The 25,020-nt window shown below is 42.6% G+C and overlaps 1 protein-coding gene across 8 annotated transcripts in view; it reads right to left on the bottom strand.

Moving 5' to 3' along the window:
- Positions 1–20,618, bottom strand: part of pcloa (piccolo presynaptic cytomatrix protein a) — a 58,156-nt gene extending 37,538 nt beyond the window's left edge. For 4 of the 8 annotated variants that reach the window (XM_084910993.1, XM_084910984.1, XM_084910986.1 and 1 more), the window contains exons 1-3: positions 20,107–20,618; positions 16,995–17,994; positions 14,367–15,380 (exon numbers count right to left, since the gene is read on the bottom strand). In XM_084910993.1, coding sequence (XP_084767119.1) covers positions 14,367–15,380; positions 16,995–17,994; positions 20,107–20,318 — 2,226 coding nt within the window. In that variant the 5' untranslated portion in view covers positions 20,319–20,618. The remainder of the gene's footprint in view (positions 1–14,366; positions 15,381–16,994; positions 17,995–20,106) is intronic. The other 4 variants (XM_084910988.1, XM_084910991.1, XM_084910992.1 and 1 more) reach the window with 2 other exon arrangements.
- Between the last annotated feature and the right edge of the window lie 4,402 nt (positions 20,619–25,020).

Genomic DNA, 25,020 nt, shown 5'->3' with positions numbered 1-25,020 from the left:
CCAAGTTTGAATCCACCCTGTTACTATTTACTACATAGCTTTCCCCCAGCTTTCCTGTCTATTACTGTCCTATTGCAAAAAAGCCCCCTCCTCACCCCCCCTTCCTACTTAGCTAGCATGCAGAGGATCTTTTCCAAAGATCCTCAGGTTCTTAAATATGTCATTTACCTTCATAACATCTCTAATATGATTGTGATACACAAAAAACTGTAAAGAATATTTTTTTTGCAATATTTTCGCAATAACTTCCTGCTTAAAATTGCGTGGGATGTAATTCTGGAAGAGGACACGTGCTGACATAACTCTAACTTCTAATGTGTTGTCTCTGAGCTCCAGTAAAGCTCTGCTGGAATGCCAATCCTATTATGGCTGGGTTTTCCTGGGCACTCACGTAAACAGAGGACACTTGGGGAGCAAGGAACTATTTAATGTAGGGACACAAGACCAGACCAAGTAGTCTGGAAAAGCAAAGCAAAAAACAAACAAACACACCACAAAACACCTCATTTCACATTTTGCCAAGTGCTCTGATATTCTTCTGTGAACCTCTCTTGTGAATGTCTTCGCCTGGCTTAGCAGCAGGGTTTATGCTAAATTCATAAAAGATCACAGGCTGTATGCTAAGCCATGCAGCAGACAAGCCACCTCTGTCCAAGCGCAGACAGAGAGAAAGAAAAAAGGAGACGGGAGGGGAGAAGAGAAGATGACAGAGGGAATGTTGCAGCAGCACAGTCAGATTAAATAAGACATGATATGCCATGTTTTAGACCTTGCCTATAAAATAAACCTTACTCTTGTACCGAACTGTACACTTTACCCGAAATGACAGTTGGGTATTGTAACTCACGAAGGAACAATATTTTAGTATATATGAAATAGCAACTCAAAAATGATATTACTGCATGTGTGTATGTCCAAGTATTATCCATTTGACCTCTTCTGTGGGTCCCTGCTCAAACAACTTGAGACAGGAGCTCCTCCGGCTTGAGGGCTGCATCAGTTAAACCAGAGAGGGCAGGCGCTGATAGCTGGAGTGATGGCCGCCGATAGGAAATGCAGGAAATCAACTCAGACTGTCGGCCAGCCTCAGCCACTTCACAGCCAGTCATCACCAACGTTATCAAGACATCAGAGCTGGAACACCTACAGCTATTACTGCTCCTTTTAATACACTTACTGTAATCATTGTGTCTCTTATAGCTAGTGAGATAAACCAAACCAAGCCTTTTAAGCCTTGAATCACTGCCCCATTAAATTAAATGTGCTAATTTTATCTACAATACAACTCACTGGCAATCTCAAATGCAGTTCCTACCTTACAGTTATCACTCTGAAAAGCAGTCAATAAATTGTACCGCTAGCTTTTAACAAAACTAGACAAGGCAACTTTTTCACTGCAGATGTCAGAACCTTAATACATATGCCGGATGTCCTTTGGCCCCAGAAAATATGCAGTGAATAAGTAACTTCGGTATCTGAGTTTTGGCTTAGCATATGCCTGACAAAATGAGCAACTTGGGCTCTGGTAAGTAACAAGGGACAGAGTATTCTCAAACTTATTTAGCAAAAGAAAACTAGAAGTCAGACTGTAATACTTCATTCACAGTCATCATCTATTTCTACCATCAGAAAAGATTTCTCACAGGTCTCAGCAAAGTCATCACAAATTCTATTTACAGGGTGATGAAACAGCATCTAAATTAGCAAGAATCTTACACTACTCTCTGAGACTCACCATGTAATCAAGCCATCTCATCTCGCGGTGAAACCTGAATTAGTCACGAAAGCAGTCTTTTTGTACTAGTGCATTTAGACTTGTGTGTAATGGACAAACTGGCCTCAGACTGTATGACAACTGTATATCCATGTACATGAAAAATGATGAACATCAATCGACAGCTTCCATTCTCTGACTAAATCACAAAGGGCCAGAATCTGTTTCACAGCAGGAAGTAGTTGGCATTAGCTGCTTTCTTATTTCAGATTAGAGTGTGCATGACGCAGAACAGGTGAGAACTTCTTACTTGTTGGGAATTCAGTGGGAATATTACCTGTACTATTTCTACATCAGCACAAATCCAATGAGTTGAACACACTAGGGAAGTTCAAACTGCATCAAGAATTTGTGATGTCACGAGAACCAAGAGGAACGTTCAGGGTCTCCGTTTACAGTGCAAAACTACTGAGCTACCGCTGATTTCTTATTTTATTAGAATTTTTTTTAAAGTGGTCTTGAGAAATAGTGAAGGTCTTGCAATGCTTTTCTTTGGATACTGGGTGTTTTTTCACTCATTGTCAGTCCAGTCTTGTACCTGACCTTTTTTTCTTGTTTTTTTCTTTTTTATTCCCTTGTTTGCCAAACCACTTAATGCTGACTGCTGAGTCATTCAAGCATAAAAAGGTACCTCACTCAAGGAAAAAAACAGTATTCCGTCTGCAAACAAGTTGGCAAAGAATCAATTTTAAAATGTATCTTTAGGCATTCTTTTACTTGCAGCCTGTCACAAAACAAGAGGCAAAAGGTTTTACTGAGTGATTAATCCAAATTTGAACATTTTGATTCAAAGTGCCATCAACATGTATGGAGAAGGCCAGGACAGAGGTACAACAGTGAGAGCCTATAGCAATTTGGAAAAAATGGTGGAGGTCCATGGTCATGTCATGGTTTGAGGTTGTTGGGGATCATGCCATGACAATTTGATTCACCATATAAGATCATCTGGAAAGGGCCTGGTTGGCAGCAGTATGACAATGATGCCAAACACTGCCAATGAAGTAAAAGCATACCAGGATAGAAAAGCCCACAATGGAACACTGTCAGTCATGGATTGGCCTCCTCGGGCCCGGACCTCAAAATTATTGAACCGTGTGGAATCATTTTCACAGAGAACAACACAAAAACCAGCCAACATCCAAGGAAGAGCTTTAAATGTCTTTCAAGGAGCCTGGAGAACTATTCCTGAAACCTACTTGAAATTGAAAGGAATCTTGCCTAAGAGGGTTCAGGTAAAAGTGTGGAAAAATAAAGGTGGTCATACCAAATATTGACTTTCATTATTTCATTATAACTGCCTTTTATCCTTTACTTCCATGTGTGTTGTCATGTTTCAATAGACTGCTGGACCTACTTTCTATTTTCCTTACTAAATATAGAGAAATGAAAGATGGCTGAAGAGTTTTGCACAGTACTTTATCTTTCCACAAAAACAAAACAAAAAAATCTGAATTTTTTACATAATGATCTTTTCTACATCAGCTTTCAAATAAATGTGACATGCCTCTGTAAGATAGCTGTGATGGCTTCTGCAAATCGCATCATGGATGATTCATGTAACCTAGGGAGTCACTCACGCACATCACCGTCAAGGATTTTCTGATATCACGTGGGCACCAAAGAGCTGACAAACACTAACACCCACAAAGATGAATTTGTGGCAATGTTGTTGAAATGCATATACTCAGATAAAAAGCATAAAAAACCTTGGAAAATAAAAACAAACGCCCTCTCTCTTCCTACATGAAGCTCTCAAACAAGCACGAGCTCAAACATGAATGAATCATGACAGAGTCAGAAATTTTCCATCTCCGTCAGGCTTCCTCCAAGGACGGAGAAAGAAGACAAACTGAAAACCGCAGACAGGAATCAGATGCTGGGACGAGGCTGACCATACCCATGTTAGGTTATTGTCTCCAACTGAGAGTAGGAGTGTTGTGAAGGTCGGCGCAGCTCTTTGATTAACACGAAGGATCCTATGAGGGTTTGGCTCATCTAAATTTAGACAGCGCCTGGCCCACAGACTTGGTGAAGTCGCTTCCTCTTACCACTGCCTGCACTTTACACATTCTTGGACATATCCACACATACATATACTTTTCGTGTATTTTGATGAGATTTCTTTCTATGACTTTTCCTCTGAACTTCAGAAGCGTCGTTTTAAACAGATGACTTAGAGGAAGATGGGACAGATGGATAAAACAGATGAAAGGGAGGCAGTGGAAAAAAGACTGATAATGGTGGGTTAGATGCAAGACAGGATGAAAGAATGAGGGGAAGATGATAAGTAGAGAGAGTAACAGACAAGGCTATAGGCAGAAGGAGAAAATGAACATAATACAGCACACTGAAGGACAAGCTGAACAGTAAAGGGAAGGAGCTTAATGACCATTGGAAATGACTCAACATCAGCTACTGCCAACAAGCTTAACGTTATCACCCTGTATATCTGCAAATCAACTGCCAAGAGGACAGGACAAGCTGCAGTTTGTGACTGCCCAGAATGACTTTAAAATGTTACACTAGAGTCTGTGAATGTTTTTGACGTCATTTGTACATACATTGGCAAAAGTTCCTGCCATTCTTCCAGGTTAACGCCTCTTCATCAGCTTTTTTTTTTTGTAGTGTCTTTTCATTAATTAAGTTTTCCTTTATCATATGTAGATTGGAGAGATAGTTCCATATTGCAGTTAACTTGCCTCATGTCTTTATGTCAAGTAGATGATCATTTTCATCCTGGTTACTCTCATTGCTCTCATCATCTTGGTTAGCTGATTTTAAAAAGTAAAATGCGCTAAAACACCCTCTATTTCTCTAAAAATAAGATGCATCAGAGTTGTTTCCACCACTGTAATTTTTCCTTAAGCAAGCGAAATAAAAGGTGCTCATGATGATGTTTCTAGGTGCTAGCAAGTTAAATTTGCCACCTTCAGAAAGAGCCAGATTAGCTGTTTCACACCCTTTCTATTCTTTATGCTTAAGCCAATGCTACCCACCTGCTGGGGTTACCTATTCCAGTCAAGTACTGGCAAGAAAGGGGAATAAAAGGACATTTATGGGTCTATTCCTTTAATATTTTAATATTAACGTTATTTTACATTTAAGCCCACAAATGAATGACATGTCTTGGCAATGGTGATATCTGGATGTATATCACCAGATAATTAGCAAAAACACAATATAATCCACTATATGAATGATAAGGTTAAAAGGCTAGAGACTAATGCTCTTTTTGCAGCACCGCTCGTGCATGTTTCTGTCATAAAGCTCTAGCTCAAATTAAAATCTGGAAGTCTCTGCCCTTTTCCCATTGATGAGCATGCTCAGTGGCCAACTTAATTACAATTCACTAGACCGCAAGCAGCATATCACAGCATCAGCTCCTTTGCGAGCCAAAAAAGATCTTTGTTCTAATCGATGTCTCCGCGTTAAGGATGTTAACATTGTGGTCTCAATGTATTGTATTCACACTTACATGCACAAATGTTTATGTAATTCTCAAATGAATCATGAACGTAAACGTTACATGAGTGGTAATCGCCTTAAGGTTTGAGAACTGGGCTCGAGACGAGGAGATTGTAGGCTCTAATGACAAAATAAGAAGCAAAACCTGAGTGGGGAATTTGAATAAGTCCCATCCTGCTACCATCCTCTGGGAATGCATTTAGCAAAATGTTAGTGAAGCAGAATGTTGCAGGACAAAGTATAAGCCTACTGAGGAATATTCCCTGGATAAATGAAGGTTTAACAGGTTAATTATCCCATTCTAAATACAAATCTTTTACTCAAATCAAACCTGACAGTTGACAGAAAAGAGCCTCAGTGTTTCAATTCTGTCATGACGATACTGTCAGAATATTTCATTCCACTATGGAAGGTGAATGAAGACGAGCCGGAAGAGAGAAGGACAAAGTGTTTGTTGATGTGTAAAAAGTCTGTTTTTAAAGTGGGTTTGACACAATATATATACACTTCTAGCCTAGGGATTAAGGACAGGGAGAAGTTTCAGTACATATTCTGTGTGCATCTGTGTTTGTTTATCTAGTTTATCTCATAAACTGTCTGCATGAGTCAGCTTCTTATCGAAATCAAAAAAGTGACAGGGCTTTGTTCAAATTTTAAATCAAGTGTTTCGCTCCTTTCAGCAGTTATGAATTACATTTCAAAACAAAGAAAGAATCTTTATAGAAAAGTTTTTACTCTGCACATCCCCTCGGCTATATAAAGAGTTTTTGGTTTCTTCAAGGTCATTATTTTGATTTTATAGTTCAAAACATTGATATAGTCGCTATAGCTGACTGTTGGATTGTCAGATATTTTGGTCATCACACGGGTAGATTTGTGGCTTTACATTCATGAAGCCAATTTCCTATTCCATCACATCCCAAAGCAGCAAAGATTGAGTATGTGGGTAACACCCATGAAAACTTGCCAAATATTCTCTGCCTATGCCAAACCGCTTATTCTGCCATTGACTGTTGTTTTGAGTTTCTGGTACCCCAGGTTCCTGGTTAGCAGTACCTGTGAGCATGGACACTTCTACAGAGGTCACTTGGTGTCTGCTCCAAGAATGCCATGTTTGACTGATCTGAATAGGACATGTGCCATGGGGCAACTGCAAGCTGGTGTTCTGCAAACCCAAGTTGCAGCATTATTTGGAGTGAGCCCTACTACCATCTCCAAATTAAAGCCCAAATCCCATATAATCAGGATGTCAGAGACAGGCCGTGAAGTGGACGTCCCAAGAAGACGACAACACAAGAAGACAGTTCCCTCACCCTGTCAGCAGTCAAGAACCATAGGCAGTCTTCTACAGCAGCGGTCTCCAACCTTTTTTGCGCCATGGACCGGTTTATGCCCGACAATATTTTCACGGACCGGCCTTTAAGGTGTCGCGGATAAATACAACAAAATAAAACTAGTACCGGTACCGAAAAAAACGAAGATTTATTCATAACACACGTGAAAAGACCCAGGAAAACCGAGTTAACGATAAAAACGATAACAAAATAACGCTGAAAACCGATAAAAACCCTGAAAACCATACATTTCACACCTGAGCCTCAACTCTCGCGGCCCGGTACCAAACGACTCACGGACCGGTACCGGTCCGAGGCCCGGGGGTTGGGGACCGCTGTTCTACAGTACAGGTTTGGAGGATGTTATAGCCGACTGTTCTCTACCCAGACAATCTGGGATAGACTGCAGACAGCCAAACTCTAGTGGAACCTGAATATGTAGAGAAACTTTATGTCCAGCAATGAGTCCAGATTTTGCCTCTTGCAGTTGATCAGAGGGTCAAGGCCACTTAACACTTGTGGGATTAGCTTGAGCTTGGGGCTTGTGGCTAACTTTGCAAAGCCCTCCCACAGCAGTGTGTTACCATGCTGGTGACCACCACGAGGATGAGGTGCCTTGCTGTTGGGGCTGTGTAAGGTTTTTTCCACATTCTACTGACGCCCCTGTTTGTTAAATGAATAAATTGTTAAGTTGGCAATTTGTCTTGTTTCTTCAGACTTCAATCATCCAATGCAATAAACGACAACAAACAACAATCAATAGCAAAATAAGCTATTTGGCAGCCCACATACCCACAACCCACATACTCAACTCTCTTTTTTTAAAGCAAACCACACAATCACCTTTAAGTCACAACTGCAATATTGGTCATACTCCAATTACATGTTTCCTTCAAACTTGCAAAAAGAAAAGTGTGTATTCTAACAAACATTACTCACGACAGAGACACAATTCAAGACAAAAGCCAGAAATGCGTGCATATTACACCGATGTCTCAGCATATGACAGATTTTTTTTTCAGGCAATGCAAAAGAAAGAGGCACAATTTGGCCTCCAGAATCTATTAGCACGACAATATAGTGCACAACCATTTTTATGTTGGCATAACTAGGGCTGGCTGTTTCCTGTACATTAATAAAATCTTATATTATGTTAGGATTCTTGCATTATCAGATTTTCTGCCTGACAGTCAATTCTGCCCACAGGTGCTGTTCATGTGACTCGCAGGCGTGAGTCACGAGTGCTAAAACAAACCGCAACAGTCAGGTTGTCATGGTCTGCGCTGCTTAGGGCAGCATGGGCTGGCACCCATATCCTTTGTGACACCCCTTTCTTCCTCCACCCCCTCATGGGATTCCTCTTTCTGTCACAACCATATCTCTTGTCTCCTCTCGCCTCTGCTTTGGGCCTGTCCTCCTCCATTCTGCAATGAAATGTTATCTGTCACCGTGTTTTTTCATCTCAGTGCTCTCTTACTTTCATTTCATGCTTAAAAAGAAGACTGTGGTTTTAATATTTTACATTTTAATTAAAAAACAAAATCATAAAAAGACGCTTGTGAAGTTTCTGGTCTATTTCTTATAACTTGTCAGTCAAGGTAGCTCCCTCCAACTGCTCTTCCTTTACCAATACCTATATTCTCCAATAAAGATGAAAGGGACCACTTTAAACGTGGGATAAAAGTTAATCCTCTTGCCTTTTTTTTTTTTTTTTTTCAAAAAATGCATGAAAATGATTTTTTCACAGGTGAAGCTAAGCTGTTTCCCCTCACCCACTTAAGGTCACTTAATAGTCAGACTGAGATAGTCCAAAATCCACAAAACCAACTTTCTGCTTTATTCAAATTAGACCCTTCCCTGCTGGTGAAGTAAAAGCACGTGTTGGAGTGCTGACAAGAAGGGGCCAGTGCCAGAATCTGTGTCTTCATGTGTCTCTGCTTGCCTGTCTTTTGCTCTCAGTGTGATGAGGCCCCACTGCTGGCACACTTGACGTATTCGCTTGGTGGTGAAAATTTAAGTCTTGCTAAGCATTTAAAATAAATTTTGAAAACTGCAAATTCGAAAGGGGATCATTAGAATTTCTTCTAGAATAGAGCATGAAGGGTTCTATATAAAAAGGAAGGATCTACCATTCATAGCCTAACCAAGGTGTAATATCTGTTAATATGGCAACTGAGACAGCAACTTGCTAGATGCATTTCTCAGTAAAAATAAATAAATAAATAAAATCAGTATAACTTGTGAGGTATATTCTTACTCAGGTGCCAACAAAATCAACCAAAACACATCCGCAAACACACACACAGACACACACATTCACCTTAATGTCTAAAAATACCCTCACAGCCTTCCAATGTGGCCATGTGCGGGTCTCTGTGGGTTGCCTGGTGCGGCAGAAGAAAATACACAGTTAAAGGAGTGAATATGAAAGAGGGAACACAAAGAGCTACAAAAGGGAGTGTTGAGGAGGAGGAGGGGGGGGGGGGGTCTGCCCTGCAGTTGCTTGTGTTCTCCCCCCTCTCTCTCTCTCCCTCTCCTCTTTGTGGCTCTCTTTGGTGGCTGTGGCTATTTTTGTATGCTTCAGCCTCCTGACCAACTGATGGGAGAGCTGTGAGAGCAACTGGACTGTATGGATCGGATTGAAAGCTTTATAACTGTGATATATAACTGTGGTTAGTTTCTAAGTATTGTAAACAACAGGATCATCTAATATCTGGATTCTGCAATGACGTGTGACTTAAATAAGGCAGAAGTTTTGAGCGGGGGGGGGGGTTCAGAGATACCAAGCGCTACACAGAAGCCTATTCAAGCATGTGCATAAGTGTATGTATGACCACGGAGCAAGCCTTTATCTGGCTGTGCAGACTCAAGAGGATTCAGACTGTGGGCGGAGGCGTGGGCACGATTGCAGAATAACAATGAGGAAGGAGGACACGGGAATAAATGCAATAAATGCAGGCTGAGGTTTTAGAAACATGAGGATGCCCAACACGGGGACCTAGCGCTCAAGTGGCTTTTTGGTTTTAACCGAAACTTTACAAGCCTAAACTAACGGCTTAACTTAAGCAGATATTAAGAGAGGTGAAGTTAACGAAACAATCTTGAATGATCCTTTCCTGTCTGACCCAGAGGAGCAGATTCATGACATCTTTATGTCATAAATAAGGAAGTGTTTACTTTTGCGCCAAGAAACCACTAGCCTAGCATTTGCATTTTGCTCTGCTTACTCTCTTTGAGGCTAAACAAATCTTGAGAAGAAAGTGATGCTAGCCTCCTAACCCGAATGTCAGTTTGACAGCAGACAAGGGTGACCTACTTACCAAAATCCTAAACTATTTCTTTCCACCATTCCACAAAAATAAGTGTACTCAACACTTTATGCTTATTCATTTTCCAGGATGACGATTTTTTAAGATCTTGTAGTTGTGACTAAATACAAAAATGGCAAACTGGAATAAAGCAGTTCAGTTTCTAGGATACATTAACCAACAGCCAGAAAGTATTTAATAATTAAGTTAGGGAGAGCAGTTGATACAGGATAGCAAAGCATAATCTTGTAGATGTTGGCCAATGTCAAGTGGGGGGAAAAAGCAAAAAAAAGAGGAAACACCATGCATCTTCATAACTCTCATTTATATGTTTTTATACATCTTTTCATATTTAATTTATCTAAACAAGGCTCGCTGGTAGAGTGTACTGTGGTGACAGTGGAGGCCATTTCACGATCAAGAAACCAGCTTAAGGTGATTTTGTGACATGGTGCATTATCCTGCTGGAAGCATCCACCAGCAGATGATCCTCTCTGTGGTCGTAAAGGAATGGACGTTGTCAACAACAATACTCGGGCAGGCTGTAGTGTTTACATGATATTCATTTGCTGTTAATGGATCCAAAGTGTGCAAATAAAATATACCCCACACCATCACACCTCCAGGATCCAGCCACAGCAGTTGATATAAAGCAGCATGCTTTCATGTTGTTGACACCAAATTCTGGCTCTACTATCTGAATGTTGAAGTACACATCGAGACTCGTCGGTCCAAGCAACATTTCTCCTTCTGTTGTCCAATTTTGATGAGCCCGTGAGAACTGAACCCTTAGTTTCCTGTTTTTAGCTGATAGGAGTGGTACATGGTGTGGTCTCCTCCTGCTGGAGCATTTGATGTGTTCCACAGTCAGAGATGCTCTTCTGCATACTTTGGATCTAATGAGTGAATATTCGAATTGCTGTTGCCTTCCTATCAACTTGAACCAGTCTGGCCATTCTTCACTGACTTCTGACATCAACAAAGCATTTACACCCAGAGACGTTGTGCTCACTATATATTTTCTCCTTTTTGGACCATTGTCTGTAAACCCTACAGACGGTTGTTTGATAAAATCCCAGTAGATCAGCTGAAATACTCAGCTGATCTACTGGGATTTTATCAAAGCACCATGTTTGAAGTCACTTAAATCTCCTTTCTTCGCCATTCTGATTCCTGGTTTGAACTTGAGCTTGTATTGACATAGTCCAAATGCATTAAGAGTATGAACTAGGGTTGGGCGATTGGACAAATATATCGACAATCGATGATAGGCTGAGCCCATTGGCGATCGTTTTTACAAAGGCGATTTATTTATTCATTTGCCCATGAGTAAGTTTGCTAATAATGATGGAGCTATTCGGGCACTTTGTCCAAAGGTTGTTCATTCTGCGCTCCAGATGGGTTGAGCGCGTTAAAAATTTTAATCGCGTTAATTGTGATGACCTGTTAACGCTGACAGTCCTATTTTTTTTTGGGGGGGGGGAGTGGTTTGTCCATGTTTGGACTTCTGAGTTGTAAAGGCGCAAATCAGTCCATGCATGATTACATTGCTCCGCCCATCAAAATGTCTGCCCATGCGCGAATACATCGCCCATCGTCGATTATTGGACTGACGAGTGTCGGTTGGAAATTTTTTTACATATCGCCCAACCCTAGTATGAACATTACATTAATATGTTCAATTTCAAAACCACAGATTACCTTCTGCAGAATTTAAATAAAAAAGGTGGAAATCTCGTTGGTTTATGTAGGTGACTCTCTGATTTGCACTTCCCATTTTACGTAAGGCTCCTCCAAAAAGCACACTCATTACTGATAAGGACAATATGACATGGAGCCTGAGCTAAAGTAACACTGCTGAGCAGCAGACACACATTTACACACTTTCCCTACTTCAAAGGGGGCCCCATTGGTAAAAGCAGGGGGATAGCACTGTTCAGGGAGGGTTCTCATAGAGAATACACAGTCTTTAAAAAACACAGGTATTAGGAAAGTCGTTCTTTGTCTTATAAGGATAGGAAAAGACCAAGAATACAAAAGAGTGGGAAATACAAAAAAGACAGAGAAAATAGGACAAAAATGCAAGGAAGGGAGCTGTGTTTGAAAGAAAGCAAGCAACAGAGAAAACACATTAAGGTGAGTGCCTTTCCTTCCAGGGTGGCTATTTTCACAACTCATATTGATGGGATTAAGCAGAAACACCTGAGTCGGGGCTCACGCCTCAACAGAAATGGCAGACTTCCTGTTGCCCTTTAAATCCTTTCAGGACACAGAGATTATGGCTACACATGCTGACACATTACAGTGCAGATGGACGCTCACCCTTCAACATTTCAACAAAATGACACATTTTAGCAAACAGACCCTGAAATGCCTTATTTCTAATCCTTGCACATGCACACCGTGAGAACAAAAACACACTAAAAGAAGCAGCTCTCCTGAAGTGTGAAGGCTCACCTGGGCCTACTCAGCCAAATGTCAATAGCTCGACATTCTCACAAATTAAACAAACTGTCCCCTCCCACACACACATACACACACTCTGCACCACTCACGTCAGCAACTAAACCCTCGCTGACAGCCGACATTATGGCAGCGAATGACACACGAGTGAGGCGTACTACGTAGGGGGCAGATGACTCAACCTAGGTGCCGTGTGTGTGTATGTGTGTGTGCGTGTCTTTTATGCCAAACCTTCAAAAGCTTGGTCACAACTTCAGTCAGAACCTTTCATTTTTATTCAACGTATGTGTCTTATTCAGCCCTGCAAGAGAAAGAAATAGTCATCCCTCGCCGTAAGAATTTCTAGCTACGCCTGTCCTAAAAACAAAACGGAGTCGGGCTTCAAGAAAAGAGGATGTTAAGAGGACTAATCTATGTCCAATTAGAGCATCAGTGGCTTGAATGCCCATCTCGCCTTTGTAATTACATTTCCCCCTCCATGCTTGGCCTCAATTAAGTGATTCAGCTCCTCAGTCTCCCAGCAAGCATGTGCAATTAAAAAAAATCCGAGCTTCAGAAGACGACAACAGTACAAAAACTTTAATAGTCCTGTCACCACTGTAAACTAATAGTGGTCATATATAAAAGGGGAGTGTAGCTGTGACTGTGACCTGCTTGTGGACTCTGGTCACTGGACAAACATGGGAGTGAGGGGTGGGTGCAAAAACTTGAGTGTAAACACAGAAACTCCCTGTTTAAAGGTTGTTTGTGTGCCAAACTCCAGGAGACTCCTGGGATTGCTGGCTGTAGCATTTTCTTTAACAGACAGATATGAAAGCGGAATGGGAAAATGGGAATAAGGATATTTTTCATAATGTCAAACTGCCTCTGAACTGGCAGCGTTCACAAGCTCATTCTCAGCTTAGAGCCAGAAATACACAGCAGATTACCAAACCTTGACCTAACAAAGCAGTTATCACGTGAAACCAGGATACGGCTTCGGCCTGGCAAACACGTGTTTGCGCTCTGAGTGGCATGACCATGTCGAGGATATTAGCCATCCCAAGTGACCACTAGCTTTAGTTATGTTATACTTTAGTTCTCAATGGATGTTTGATCTAATTGTGAGATGTGACTCAGATACGCTATAAACAAAATTGGGACAATTCACATGTTCACGTGGGTGCAGCATATGTGACTATGCTTTGCCTGCATGCTGGGAAACTGCTCAACCAAAAGCACTTTTTGGCCTCTGTTCCCATTATATACTGATTCGACACCACAGAGTACCATCTGCTGTGTGGAACTCAAAGCACGGTCTCACAGTGCTGCTTCCACATAGAACAACACGTGGAAAACACCAGCAAACCTGTCCCCGCACCTTGATAGATAACCAGGCTGGAAGTGACTGGTTGGAGATGCTTTCACATGCAGAAAAGCAGACAAATAAGCATTGGCATTTACAGATTTACCAAGTCGCATGTATCCAGTTTCACAATTAAAGACTGCTCTATATAGAGGAAAGCGTGCATTCGCTACACATTACCACACAAGCGCACACAGCCACATACACACATATACAGACACACAGTGTTCAGTCAAGTGCTCTTTGATGATGAGTCCTCCATTTAAAAAAAAAAAAAAAAAGCTATTATTCTTCACGTGTCTGGCCGCGCTCTCAGCTAAAGAAAGCTTGACAGTAATGAGGCTTACAGATTTTTTTAAACGCTGCATAATTGACCACATCCATTAATTCAGCGGTCAAATATGTGCAGATGCCATTACACTGTCTATCTGAGTCAAACTAATAGACTTAAAAGAAGTAATAAAGGGTATTTTTGTGAGATGCTAGTGGGGAAAACGTTCAACTGAATAGTCCTAATTGTATTTCTACTGTGACCTATTTCAACGAAACATCTAGAGGATGTTTGTGGTCTATTTATATACACCAGAATGCATAAATTAGCAGTAGGTGCACGGTGCTGAGAGCGCAGGAAGCTGTAGGGGCGTAAGAAAAGAGCAACAATGATAAGGGTTTCTTACCTCTCCTAAGTGAGGAGTAGGATTGAATCCACACAGATTGCACACTGTCTTCTTGCACTCGGTGCAGAGGCTGTAGTTGGGCGTGTCTGTCGAGCCAACGTTTAGCTCCACATTACACAGAGGGCAGTTTTCCTTCGTCGCTGGAGTTGAAGCGGGCACGGGTTTGGTTTCCGGGGCTTTCTCTTCCCGCTCCACAGAAATGGTTCTGGGGGGTTTCTTGGTCTTAGGGGGCGGTGTTTCAGGAGCAGAGTCTGAATCAGGGGGAGAGCCAGGGCCAGAGAGGGGGGAGTCAGGTGGTGAACCGGGACCAGAGTCTGCAGGGGAGTCAGGTGGTGACCCAGGAGGTGAACCCTTTGCTTTATCTTCCTCTCCCGTGACAAGACTGGTGGCTGAGCTCAAGAGGGATGATCCAAAGCTAAACATTTGAGATGTGGCCGCAGGAGGTTTAGTGGACTCTGTCAAGCCTCCAAAACCTCCAAACAACTTCCCAGCAACAGATTCCTCCTGTTTTGGAGCAGCCTGGGCCTGAGGCTTCGACGACTCCATCAACCCACCAAACCCACTAAACAGTTTTCCCGTGACTGACTCAGCAGCGTGTGAAGCAGCTGCTGGTGGCTTAGCTGCATCTGTGAGCCCCCCTAAACTGATACCTCCCAACCCTCCAAAGAAGCTTGATTCCTGCTTGGGTTTAGCTGGGGACTGCTGAGGACTGGACTTCTGAATAATGGGGCGACCTGTCTTGGGGTCGATTTTGGGGGATCCCGCGACTGAGGAGCCTGGTGAAAGTGGTCCTGGAGAGGTAGGACCTGGGGATTTCTGCCTTGGTGTGGTTGGTGGTGTTAACCCTTGGTCGGAGGTGCTTTGCTGTTTTATCAGGAGCTTTCCAGGTTTTCCCGATGCCTGTCTCTGAGGAGAGGGTGGGGCGGAGCCTTGCTTGGGCTTCGTCACACCAGGGGGATCCATTCCTCCCATGGCTCGCTGCATCTGACAGTTCAGACACAGCCACTCTTTACCCTGTGCATAAAAGAAAAGATACAAACAAAGCATTAGTTAGATGCACCAGTGACAAGTGTAAGTACAGTATATGCCCAATAACTAACTTTAATCGCAAATAAAAGACACAACCCAATAATTTGCATCTCAAATGATGCTAATTCCTGTTTTTTCATCAACAACATTTACACAAATACTAATCAGTCAAAAAAAGCAAATACTATTCATGCATCAATGCCAGGTTATAGTAGCTTTATTACAGGTGGTCTATATGTTGATGATAACTGGCTGTCTTTTGTTGCCTTTGTTTACACCATACAGGAATTATCAACACCTGTTCTTAAAAAAGCCAGGTTTACAGCAGAGAGCTCTTTGTTCTGTGTTTGGCTATCTCCTTGGTTTCCACTGTGTGCAAAGTACAGTGTTCAAAAGGGTCAGTGCTGACAGGCTGATCGCTATCTAGAAGAATGTGTATTTGTATTTGTAGCGTAGAGCAGTGTGCGTATTTTTGTGTGTAATGGTCACCTATTTATTGCGTAAATGTAAACAGATCAATCCGTCCAGCATATGAAAATACGCTGGCTTTCGAAGAACAACCCAAGTATAAATGGCAAAGCTGTGTAGAGTCTGTTGCAGATAAGAGTAATAAACATAGGTGCTGATATATTATTGTATCAGCTGCTACTTGCAGCGATAGAAGCACGCTCTAAGAGTTGTATACACCCTTGGTGGACTTCCCCCTTTGCATATTTGGGGATATTTTAAAGGCCTAGTGTCTGTCTAAACATGCACCCAAAAATCAAAGCCTCTTGTTTTAAAAATGTGCCTTCTGAACTATCCCCAGTGTTATTACGCACATCAGCCGATCCCAAGAAGAAACTCAAGCAGACGGAACCAGCCATTCTGCTCTGCTATAATCATGGCCCACTAGCGTTTACAGTCCATGTGTGACTGAGTGTCCTCACGGCTGGCACAGTATCTTCCTGTGGCCATGACATGAGTCACCTTGATCAACATTCCCTGGGTCCATATGGTCCCTCTGTTCCTCAAATCGTCTGCAACTCTTATTAAATGCGCTCCTTCTGCCAGGCTCACGGAACAGCGATATGCTGTTAACAGGCGAGCGCTGAATTCATCTTCAGCGCAAAGATGTGTACCTTGGCTAGTTATCTTGACTTCTTTTTTATGCTGCAATCATTTTTCTTTGTTGGTCTATTTAGGATGAGGACGCTAACTTCCATTGTTTACAAATCGGTTTGACTAGTCATTTTATGGTGATTTAAATGCAGAGCCGAGACGTCTTCCTACTGGCAGATTATATTTATTAAAAAACCCCAGAAAAACTGATGTTTCACTGACATAAAATCTAATGATACTTGGCCTTTTCCACACACTGTCATCATAACATAAAGTAGATTGTGTAATATTAGTTAAATGCCAGTATACTAACATAGGAATTATACATGTTTTTTTTTTTTACCTTTAGATGTCTGGAAAGCACAGATCTGTGGGTGCTGACATGAAATGAATCATTTGGGATGTTATACAAGGTGTGATAACTCTTTTAAAGTCTTCATGACAAGAAAGGGGTTCGAGGAAAAAGAAAAAAGAAAAGAATGAACAGTCGTGTCTTACCGCTGAGTCTGGGGGGCTGAATCCACACAGGCTGCAGACCTGGTTCTTACACTCAGTGCAGTTATTGTAATTAGGTGGATCCTTAGATCCAACGTTCAGCTGGGTGGTTTTACATAGTGGGCAGATCCCAGCTGCAGGCTTTCCAGTTCCCTGCTTAATAGGGGGCCCAGCAGTCTTTCCTGGGGCTTCAGGATGTGCACCAGGCCCTTGTGGCACTTGCTGTTTGAGTCCAGGCTTCCCAGGTCCTTGTTGTTGTTGTTGTTGCTGTTGCTGTGGTGGCGGACCACCTTTTTGTTGGAGAGGGCCTCCCTGTTTGGGTCCTTGACCTGGGGGTCCTTGCCCTGGTCTGGGTGCCTGTGACCCTGGTGGGCCTTGACCCGGTGGTCCCTGACCTGGTTTGGGGGCCTGATGCCCTGGTGGTGCTTGGCCAGGAGGACGTTGGCCTGCTTTTGGCCCTTGGCCTGGTGGTCCCTGAACTTGTCTGGGTCCTTGACCAGGGGGTCCTTGCCCTGGCTTTGCTCCCTGTCCAGGAGGGCCCTGACTCTGTTTCTGGGGTCCTCCCTGCTGTGGTCCCTTCGGACCTGGCCCTTGCTGTGGGCCTTTCCCTTGTGGCTTCCCTCCCTGCTTGGACTCAGAAGCTGCAGGCAAGCCTTCCTCCTCTTCATCCCCAAACAGTCCAAATTTGGGAATGTTGACAGTATCACCCATGGAGGATATGGAGGAGGAGACAGATGAAGTCATAGAAGATACAGCGCTGAGGGGGTTGGCCCCGCTGAGAAAACTGGAGCCAAACATGCCGGATGACTTGGTCTCAGGGTCTTTTGGCTCCTGCCGGAATCTTGATTCAAAAAGGCTGAGAGACGAAGGGCTGCGGCCTGGTGTGGGCTTTCCAAGTGGACCCTGGTTGAAGGCGTCAACAGTTCGGCTTTTGCTAAGACCTGTTGGGCCCCTGGAGGCTCCTACCTGCTGGGAACGCTGCTGTGCGTCAGATTCTGATGGTCTGGAAGAAAGAAAACAGACACAGATGGGTTTATCTGTTAGACAGATAGATAATAACACCTAACTGGAAACGAAGACTTTAATATCTGGATAGTTCCAAAATCCACTTCAACTCCACCTTCATCCATTAATCTTTGTATTTTTAGAGAACAAACCAACATCTGGCGGCAGTTGAAAATTTGCCTTTGGCTGAAATTAACACATTTATGGAGCTTCAGATAAATGTGCACTGTCCCTGAAAAACAACTCATTTGTGTTATTGTTTCTGCTTGAATCATTCCTATTCACTTTGACACTCCAACACATTTTCTGAACAAACGCTAAAAAAAACCCCAATCACATCAGCACCATACGCTTTAACATCTACCTGAGCCTTTTGTCTTAGTTACGCGTACATTAATGCTTAATAAAGCTTCCTTCTTCCAATAATATTGTGAATTACAGAGGATAGGAACATTTATCATCTCCTTTTTTTCTTGGACTGTTTGCATGCTATGCTATTAATCCTTTCAACAACAAAACCTGTAGCATCCCTCTGCTAATAACACAAGCTAAGCCCATAGCTCTCAGGCCTATTCAACACATCAGTGAGCACAAAATGTGTAGTGGCAGCCCTGGGGTAAAGCTGACAGGAAAGTGAATACCGTTGAATGACATGGGAGTGTAGATTGTTGAGATAGAGAGGGGAGATGCTTGGCTCCACAGGGGTAAGCTGAGACGTGTTTGTTAGCTCAGACTGAGAGGCAACATGCAGTAAGCACAAGCCTAGCCAAAGGACTGCAGGATATTTAGAGAAATGCATCAATGTGCTAATGGACCGACTGGATACTGTTTGTTATTGTATCAGCATGTGTATGCAACATACAGCCGAGATATATTGGTTCTGCTCTTTTAAAGTCTCTGAGGCTTTGGCCATTATTAAATTACATCCTCAGGCAATAAAGTTTAATGCAGTAATGAATACATGTGATTATTTTTATAGTGAGCACAGGCTATGTGGGGGTACTTTAAGAGCCGAGCAAACAGTGAAAAGTAGTGGCGGCGCAATGCTTGCTGTGAGCCAGCCCGCTGCATCGTGGATTTCAGGACCACGGACAGCGATCAGCCTCATTCCACAACAGAGGATGAAACCCGACTTAGTTAAACATTCAGATGTGAAGACATATATGAGTGATGACATTAACGCCTGTTCTGTTCTATTTATAGTCATATTAATATTGTATTGATGTGCCCCCTCCCCCCACTCTCAGCCTCTAGCTCAGATATAAATACCCCCCCCCCCCCCCCTCCCCCTGGAGCCAATTAGTAAGGCAAATCTTGGCATTTTATCCCACACCTAATCACAAACCTTTCACCGTGATAAACATGACGTAAAACCCAAATCTGCATATTGTTTTCGTCGGCAGGTTTCTACTCCCCAGTTTCACAACCCAGCACCCTCCCCCCCCCCCACTCCTCCACGACACCATCGGTTAAAATCCAATTCGGTGAAATTCAGGGGTAAACGTTTAATTGGCGACACCGGGGCGCGCATTCACGGCTGACGGTGTCGGGTTTGTTTTTAGCTGGGTGTTAAGGCGTCGTTCGATCGGAGAAAAACACACTGGGCACGACAGATTTTCTTACCCAGCAGGCATTTCGAAAATTTCGCATAAATACTGGAGGTGTGTCTCTTACGCACATACCACACATAAACAGTGACCAATACTGTATATTTCTTAATACGGAACACACACACATACACACAAATCGTTTGCTGGGTTAAAATGAGACTTGCATGTCTGCGTTAGAAGCGCGAATGGCTGTACGACTTAATTGCCAAGAGAGACATCACTCTCAGCCATGCAGATCATCAGATCTCGGTGATTATCCATAAGAGCGAGCTCTAAGAAGGGAATCATTTCTTGGAGCGGTTGACATGATTTTTTTTTTTTTTTTTTAATGAGCGTGATCGGGCTCTCTGCCTCCTTTAGAGCATCTCAGAGATTCCCAAACGATGCTTCACACAACCACAACACATCCACTCGTGCCCATCCTCTCTCCGTGTCGTATAAAATGGCCTGGTTAGTGTGGGTATTTGAAGTGCATCATAAATGCGGTTTAAATTCCCTGCCTTCGTCCAGCCGCCGCGCCTCCGGGCTGCCTGCCTTGCGCCCTTGACATCGCCGCGGAGAGCTGCCGCCTCTGCTCCTCGCTCAGTTCACTCAGGTTGACCGGTGTCCCGTCTGAGACCCGGTAAAAGCCCCCCTTCCCGTCAGGTGCCAGCCCCTCGGGTAGCCCAGACGGCGGCCCCTCGCCTCCTTCAAGGCTCGCTTCGTTCCCCATGATCGGCCCCTCCCGTCCCCCTGTTTTCGGATCAATGCGCGATCCTCTTCTCGGTTTTTTATCTCCAGCGGGAGAAAGCGCTGCGAAGATGCTGCTCCTCGGTTTCTCGAAACATCTCAGATGATTTGTGACGGCGGTTACTTTACGTTCAGCTTCGGTGTTGCCCTCTGTTTCCTTTCTCGACGTTTTTCTGTCCCTCGCATCTCTGCAGCTGTAGCTACAGCACAGTTAACCACAGTTTTCCGTAAGAGGGGTCTCCGTTTTTACAACCGCTCACAGCCACAAAAGCTGGTTTCCGGTACAGACTTACAAAATAAAATCAAAATTAAGAGGAAAGGAAAGCGTTTTTTTACTGAGCATTTAAAACGTAAATTGAGCACACAACGACGTATTTGGACTAGTGAAGGTTAAAAACGGATTAGTAAGGATCGTAAATGAAAATGAAAGAAAAAAAAGAAACCAATTCACCCTTAAACGTTTCATCTTCAATTATGACATTTGGATGCCTTTATAGTGAAGCGGAATTCGACTTCCGCTTTGTGATACTTGACGTTTTCACGCAGGTTTTCCACCAGCCTCTCAGCTCTGATGCCCACCGCGCATGTTCCTCCTCTGACAGGTGATCCGAAGACATCAGCGGGGGGAAATATGGATTTAAAGGAGACCTATTCGTCATAATGTATGGAACAGCCGGGTTCACTGATGCCTTCATTTTGAGTCGTATGTTCAGCTTCTCACAAGTTAAAACAGGTAAAACAGATCAGACAGCTGAACGCATTTGGAGCTCCTTGGAAGTGTTTGTTGATGTTGCTGTATAATGCCCACACCTGGACTAACCATTCAGTTATAGTTAAATTATATAGATCTAATATAAGGAGGAAAACAACCACAAAGTATGTAACGGACATCTGCAGTAGTCCACAGATGACTCCTAACAAGAAGAGTAATTCATATGCCTTTTCAGTTGGCAGCTGTATTTCTCAGTTTTTTTTAAAATCCAAAATACATTATATTGTCAGATATGATAATGTGCATTTGAAGGCTGGCTGGGAAAATCAGGTTTCACTGACTGAAGCCAAATAAGTTGCAATGAATTCTTTATCTCCTCTCTCCTTGTGAAGATTTAATTGCTGTTGTTATCATGAAGAACACAGCACAGGATCAAATGAGCGTAATATAAAAGGAGGGTAATGAAAAGACAACGCAGAGGCAGCAGTATGTTGCATCTTTACACCATAACACCACCACAGCAACACACACACAACAGTCCAAAGCTGTAAACAGAATTACATTAAACCTGCCCACATGTTGCAAATTAAACCTACAGTGTATTTAGCTCTATTGTCTTGAGAACATGCACAGCAGGCCACCAGATTTGGCAAGTAGGATATTAAAATATGTTGTCTCCACTGTACATCAAGGAGATATGTCACGATATGACAGCAAGTGCTCATTTGCTGTTTTGCATGTGGAGCTCTGAGGGGGGAAATGTGTCCTCACTTTACCCAGTTCAAAGCCCTTAGTACCTGGACTAGCTTGGTAAAGGGAAAAACTGGGTAACTAGACAGTGCGGTAGAAACAACAAAGACCAGAGCTTTAGTGCTTGTGTCTATTTCTTCCTGTTATATTAATAAGAGAATGGTTAGGAATATGAGCATGTGGCACTACAAATCATCATTTTACCACTGTTTACATGTCATGACAGCCCCTGCAAGTGGGATGATATTTGTTTGTCCTTCAGATATCTTTGTTTTTAGGCATTGAAAGCCATAAGCCTACACATGAGAGTACAGTCTTTTGATTTTTTGCTATAAATATGTTGGAATAGAAATAATTAGATAAAAATATTTGATAAAAATCTGCCATACAATCTATTCAGAGAGATTATTTAATTAAAGTTTGGTATAGATGACATTTTAGATCAGATGATCACTCTTGTGTCTAAGACCAAAATTTGGGGCAAACAGCCCCCCCACCCCCTCAAATTTAGAGTTTTTAATTAGCGTTTTTTTTATATATATATATATAAACATGTACACAAATTATGGAGAAAAAAAAGTTATTTCATCAGAGTTAAAAACCAGCAAGGATTCCAGAAAGTTACTCAAAACATAGGTCAAGAAACAGTCCAGCACATGATTTGCACAATGTGTTTTTTCAGTGCTGATTAAAGAAACAGCACCAACAGTACCCAACAGTACCTTATTGAATATTTGTTTCATCCCCCCATCATACGCTGCTACTCCCTTTATTCTATTGCACAATACTATGTCACTTTCTAGAATCGCCTGCACTGATAGTTAAGTTATTTATTCTCCAGGATATAGTTATATATATTACTTCGTTAGAGTTATTTGATACTATGTCTTGCACTATCCTACTGTATATTACTGTATACTACTATTCTTATTGTATATATTGTTTATCTTGTTCATCTGTTCCTCTGTCTCTCCTGCTGCTTTGCGCATGTACGTGACAAAAGAATTTCCCTTGGGATAAATAAAGTTATTCTTATTCTTATTCTTAAAACAATGAGTGTGTAGGGTTATTTTTGGGGTGTGTGTTTAGCTATTATTTTTTGGCAAGATAGTAAAGAGCAGACAGGAAAATAGGGAGAATGACATGCAGCAAATGGTCCGGGGTGGATTCAAACCCAAGCCCTTGCAGCCTTTTGGCATATGGCTCCCCCACACAACCAGGTGAGCTATAATAGCCTGTCCCCCCCCCCCCCCCCCCCCCCCCCCTTTAGCCTTTAGTACCTCTTTCTGCAAAAACATGCTTTCTTCACCCTAACTTCACCTCTTTGGCTTTCACAGATGTGGATATTTTTATAGTTGTCTCCCTCTTTCTGCTTTCTTCCTGCTTCCTCTCCTCCTCCTCACCTAAACGAATGTGTACGTGTAGGCAGAGGTGAGTTTCGGTGTCTGTCTTCGGTGATAAATGATGGTGGTGTAGCGATTGCTCGGTTCCTCCCCTTCTTTCCACTGACTGCCGAAGCATGCCCTGATTGTCTCTACGCTGTGAGGCGGAAGCAGTCCATACATGCGCCTCCGTCTCTGGCGTGTGTGTGTGTGTGTATGTCTCATCCACATAGTCACATAAACACACCGACTGAAGTATTCAGTGATGCAAAGCAAAAGCATTCACCCAGACAGACGGACGGGCAGACAGTCACACACACAAACACAAACCAGCGTACAGGCGCAACATCAAACACAGGCCTAGGGACAAGCACTCTCTGAGGCATGTGCAAACCCAGCAATTTATACAGACACATACACACCTGCATACAGTGTACACATACACTTATTAGTACAGTGCTACCAGGGCCCTTTAGGCATGCTTCTGTTATAAAAAGCAAAACTGCAGAGGAGTGAAATGAGTATCCAGATCATCTTGTTAATTAAGAGAATGAATCAATACAGAACAATCTGAAAGCGCTGCATTACAAGTAGAAATCCAACACTCCCAGGACCATGAAAAGTAATTTCAATACACCACTTCACTGGACATGTTCACACTCACGAGGCAAACATACACTAAAGCATTGATTTAGCCTTTAAGGAGACATATATTTGTTTATTTTTTTAATGTTTTATGAAGAACCTTAAATCAAAAATGCAACCACAGCTTTCTGGACTAGAAATGTACAATACTTCCTTCTGTATTAGAGTAGAAGTTCCTTAAAGTGTAGCTTAAAAGTACAATAAAACTAAACTTTAGTAGTACTTTAGTACCCTGAATCAGGTGTTCTTCTGGACACTCCGAGAGGTATGTGTGTTCGTGCTGTGTAGCCTCATAAGTGTAACTTGAGTCTGGTAACCAGATAACACACACTGGGCTGTGTTCATTAAATTTGAATAGTCAGCTGGGGTATGAAGCAAAGAAGCTAACAAATGCGATATGTACATAATATGTATTTTGCTCTTGCACACCACTGCAAAACTCAAGTTTAAACTACAATTTCCAAAGCACAAGAATAGGCTTACACTGTCAGAAAATGAACCAAATACGTCCAAACACGGCCTTTTAGATTGATTCCTTTGTGAATACAGTGCAACACCTGTTTTTCCCTTCTTATATTCTTGTCTAAAATTTAAAAAAAAAAAACCTGCTAGAAATTTCCCAACTTCCTCCAAACTGCTGTCCTTATTCTAAGAAGAGCAAGCAAGAGCTACATACCTGTGTTAACGTGCACAAGTATGCGCCGCCTTCTCTCTCCAAAGTCTGTGTGCGATGAGGTGAAGCAGCTCCCAGGTGACAGTGTACTTGCAAGTGACGTTTAATTTCTGGTACATTAGGACTGAGCTTTCCTTAACCTTATTAGCGTCCTGGCACAAGCCTAATTCCGCCTTCAGTGCCAATTTTTTCCTGACCACTGAGGCACGATGGACTAAAAATATTTTTAAAGTCACAGAGGCGCCTTCCCTTTCTTTCGTTTCTCAATCTTACTAACCTTATGCACAGGAGCGGGAGCGCGTGGTAGGCGTGCTTGAGTGCACCTGCTGCCAACACACACACACACACACACACACTAACAGACAAAGACACACTCATGCACAGACATAAGCGGCCACTCTAATCCGCTTTCCCTCTGAAAGATAGGCCAATCAGACACTGCTCTGCACTGTAAGCTGTTTTCTTGTACACAGACTTCATCTGAGCACATCTCTGCTGTGACTTGGTGCCAAACTTGAGGGTC

This window comes from Perissodus microlepis, chromosome 17 (genome assembly GCF_051167445.1).
Source record: "Perissodus microlepis isolate ML-2025 ecotype Zambia chromosome 17, ASM5116744v1, whole genome shotgun sequence".
Taxonomy (NCBI): Eukaryota; Metazoa; Chordata; class Actinopteri; order Cichliformes; family Cichlidae; genus Perissodus; species Perissodus microlepis.
This window is presented reverse-complemented; position numbering and strand designations above follow the sequence as displayed.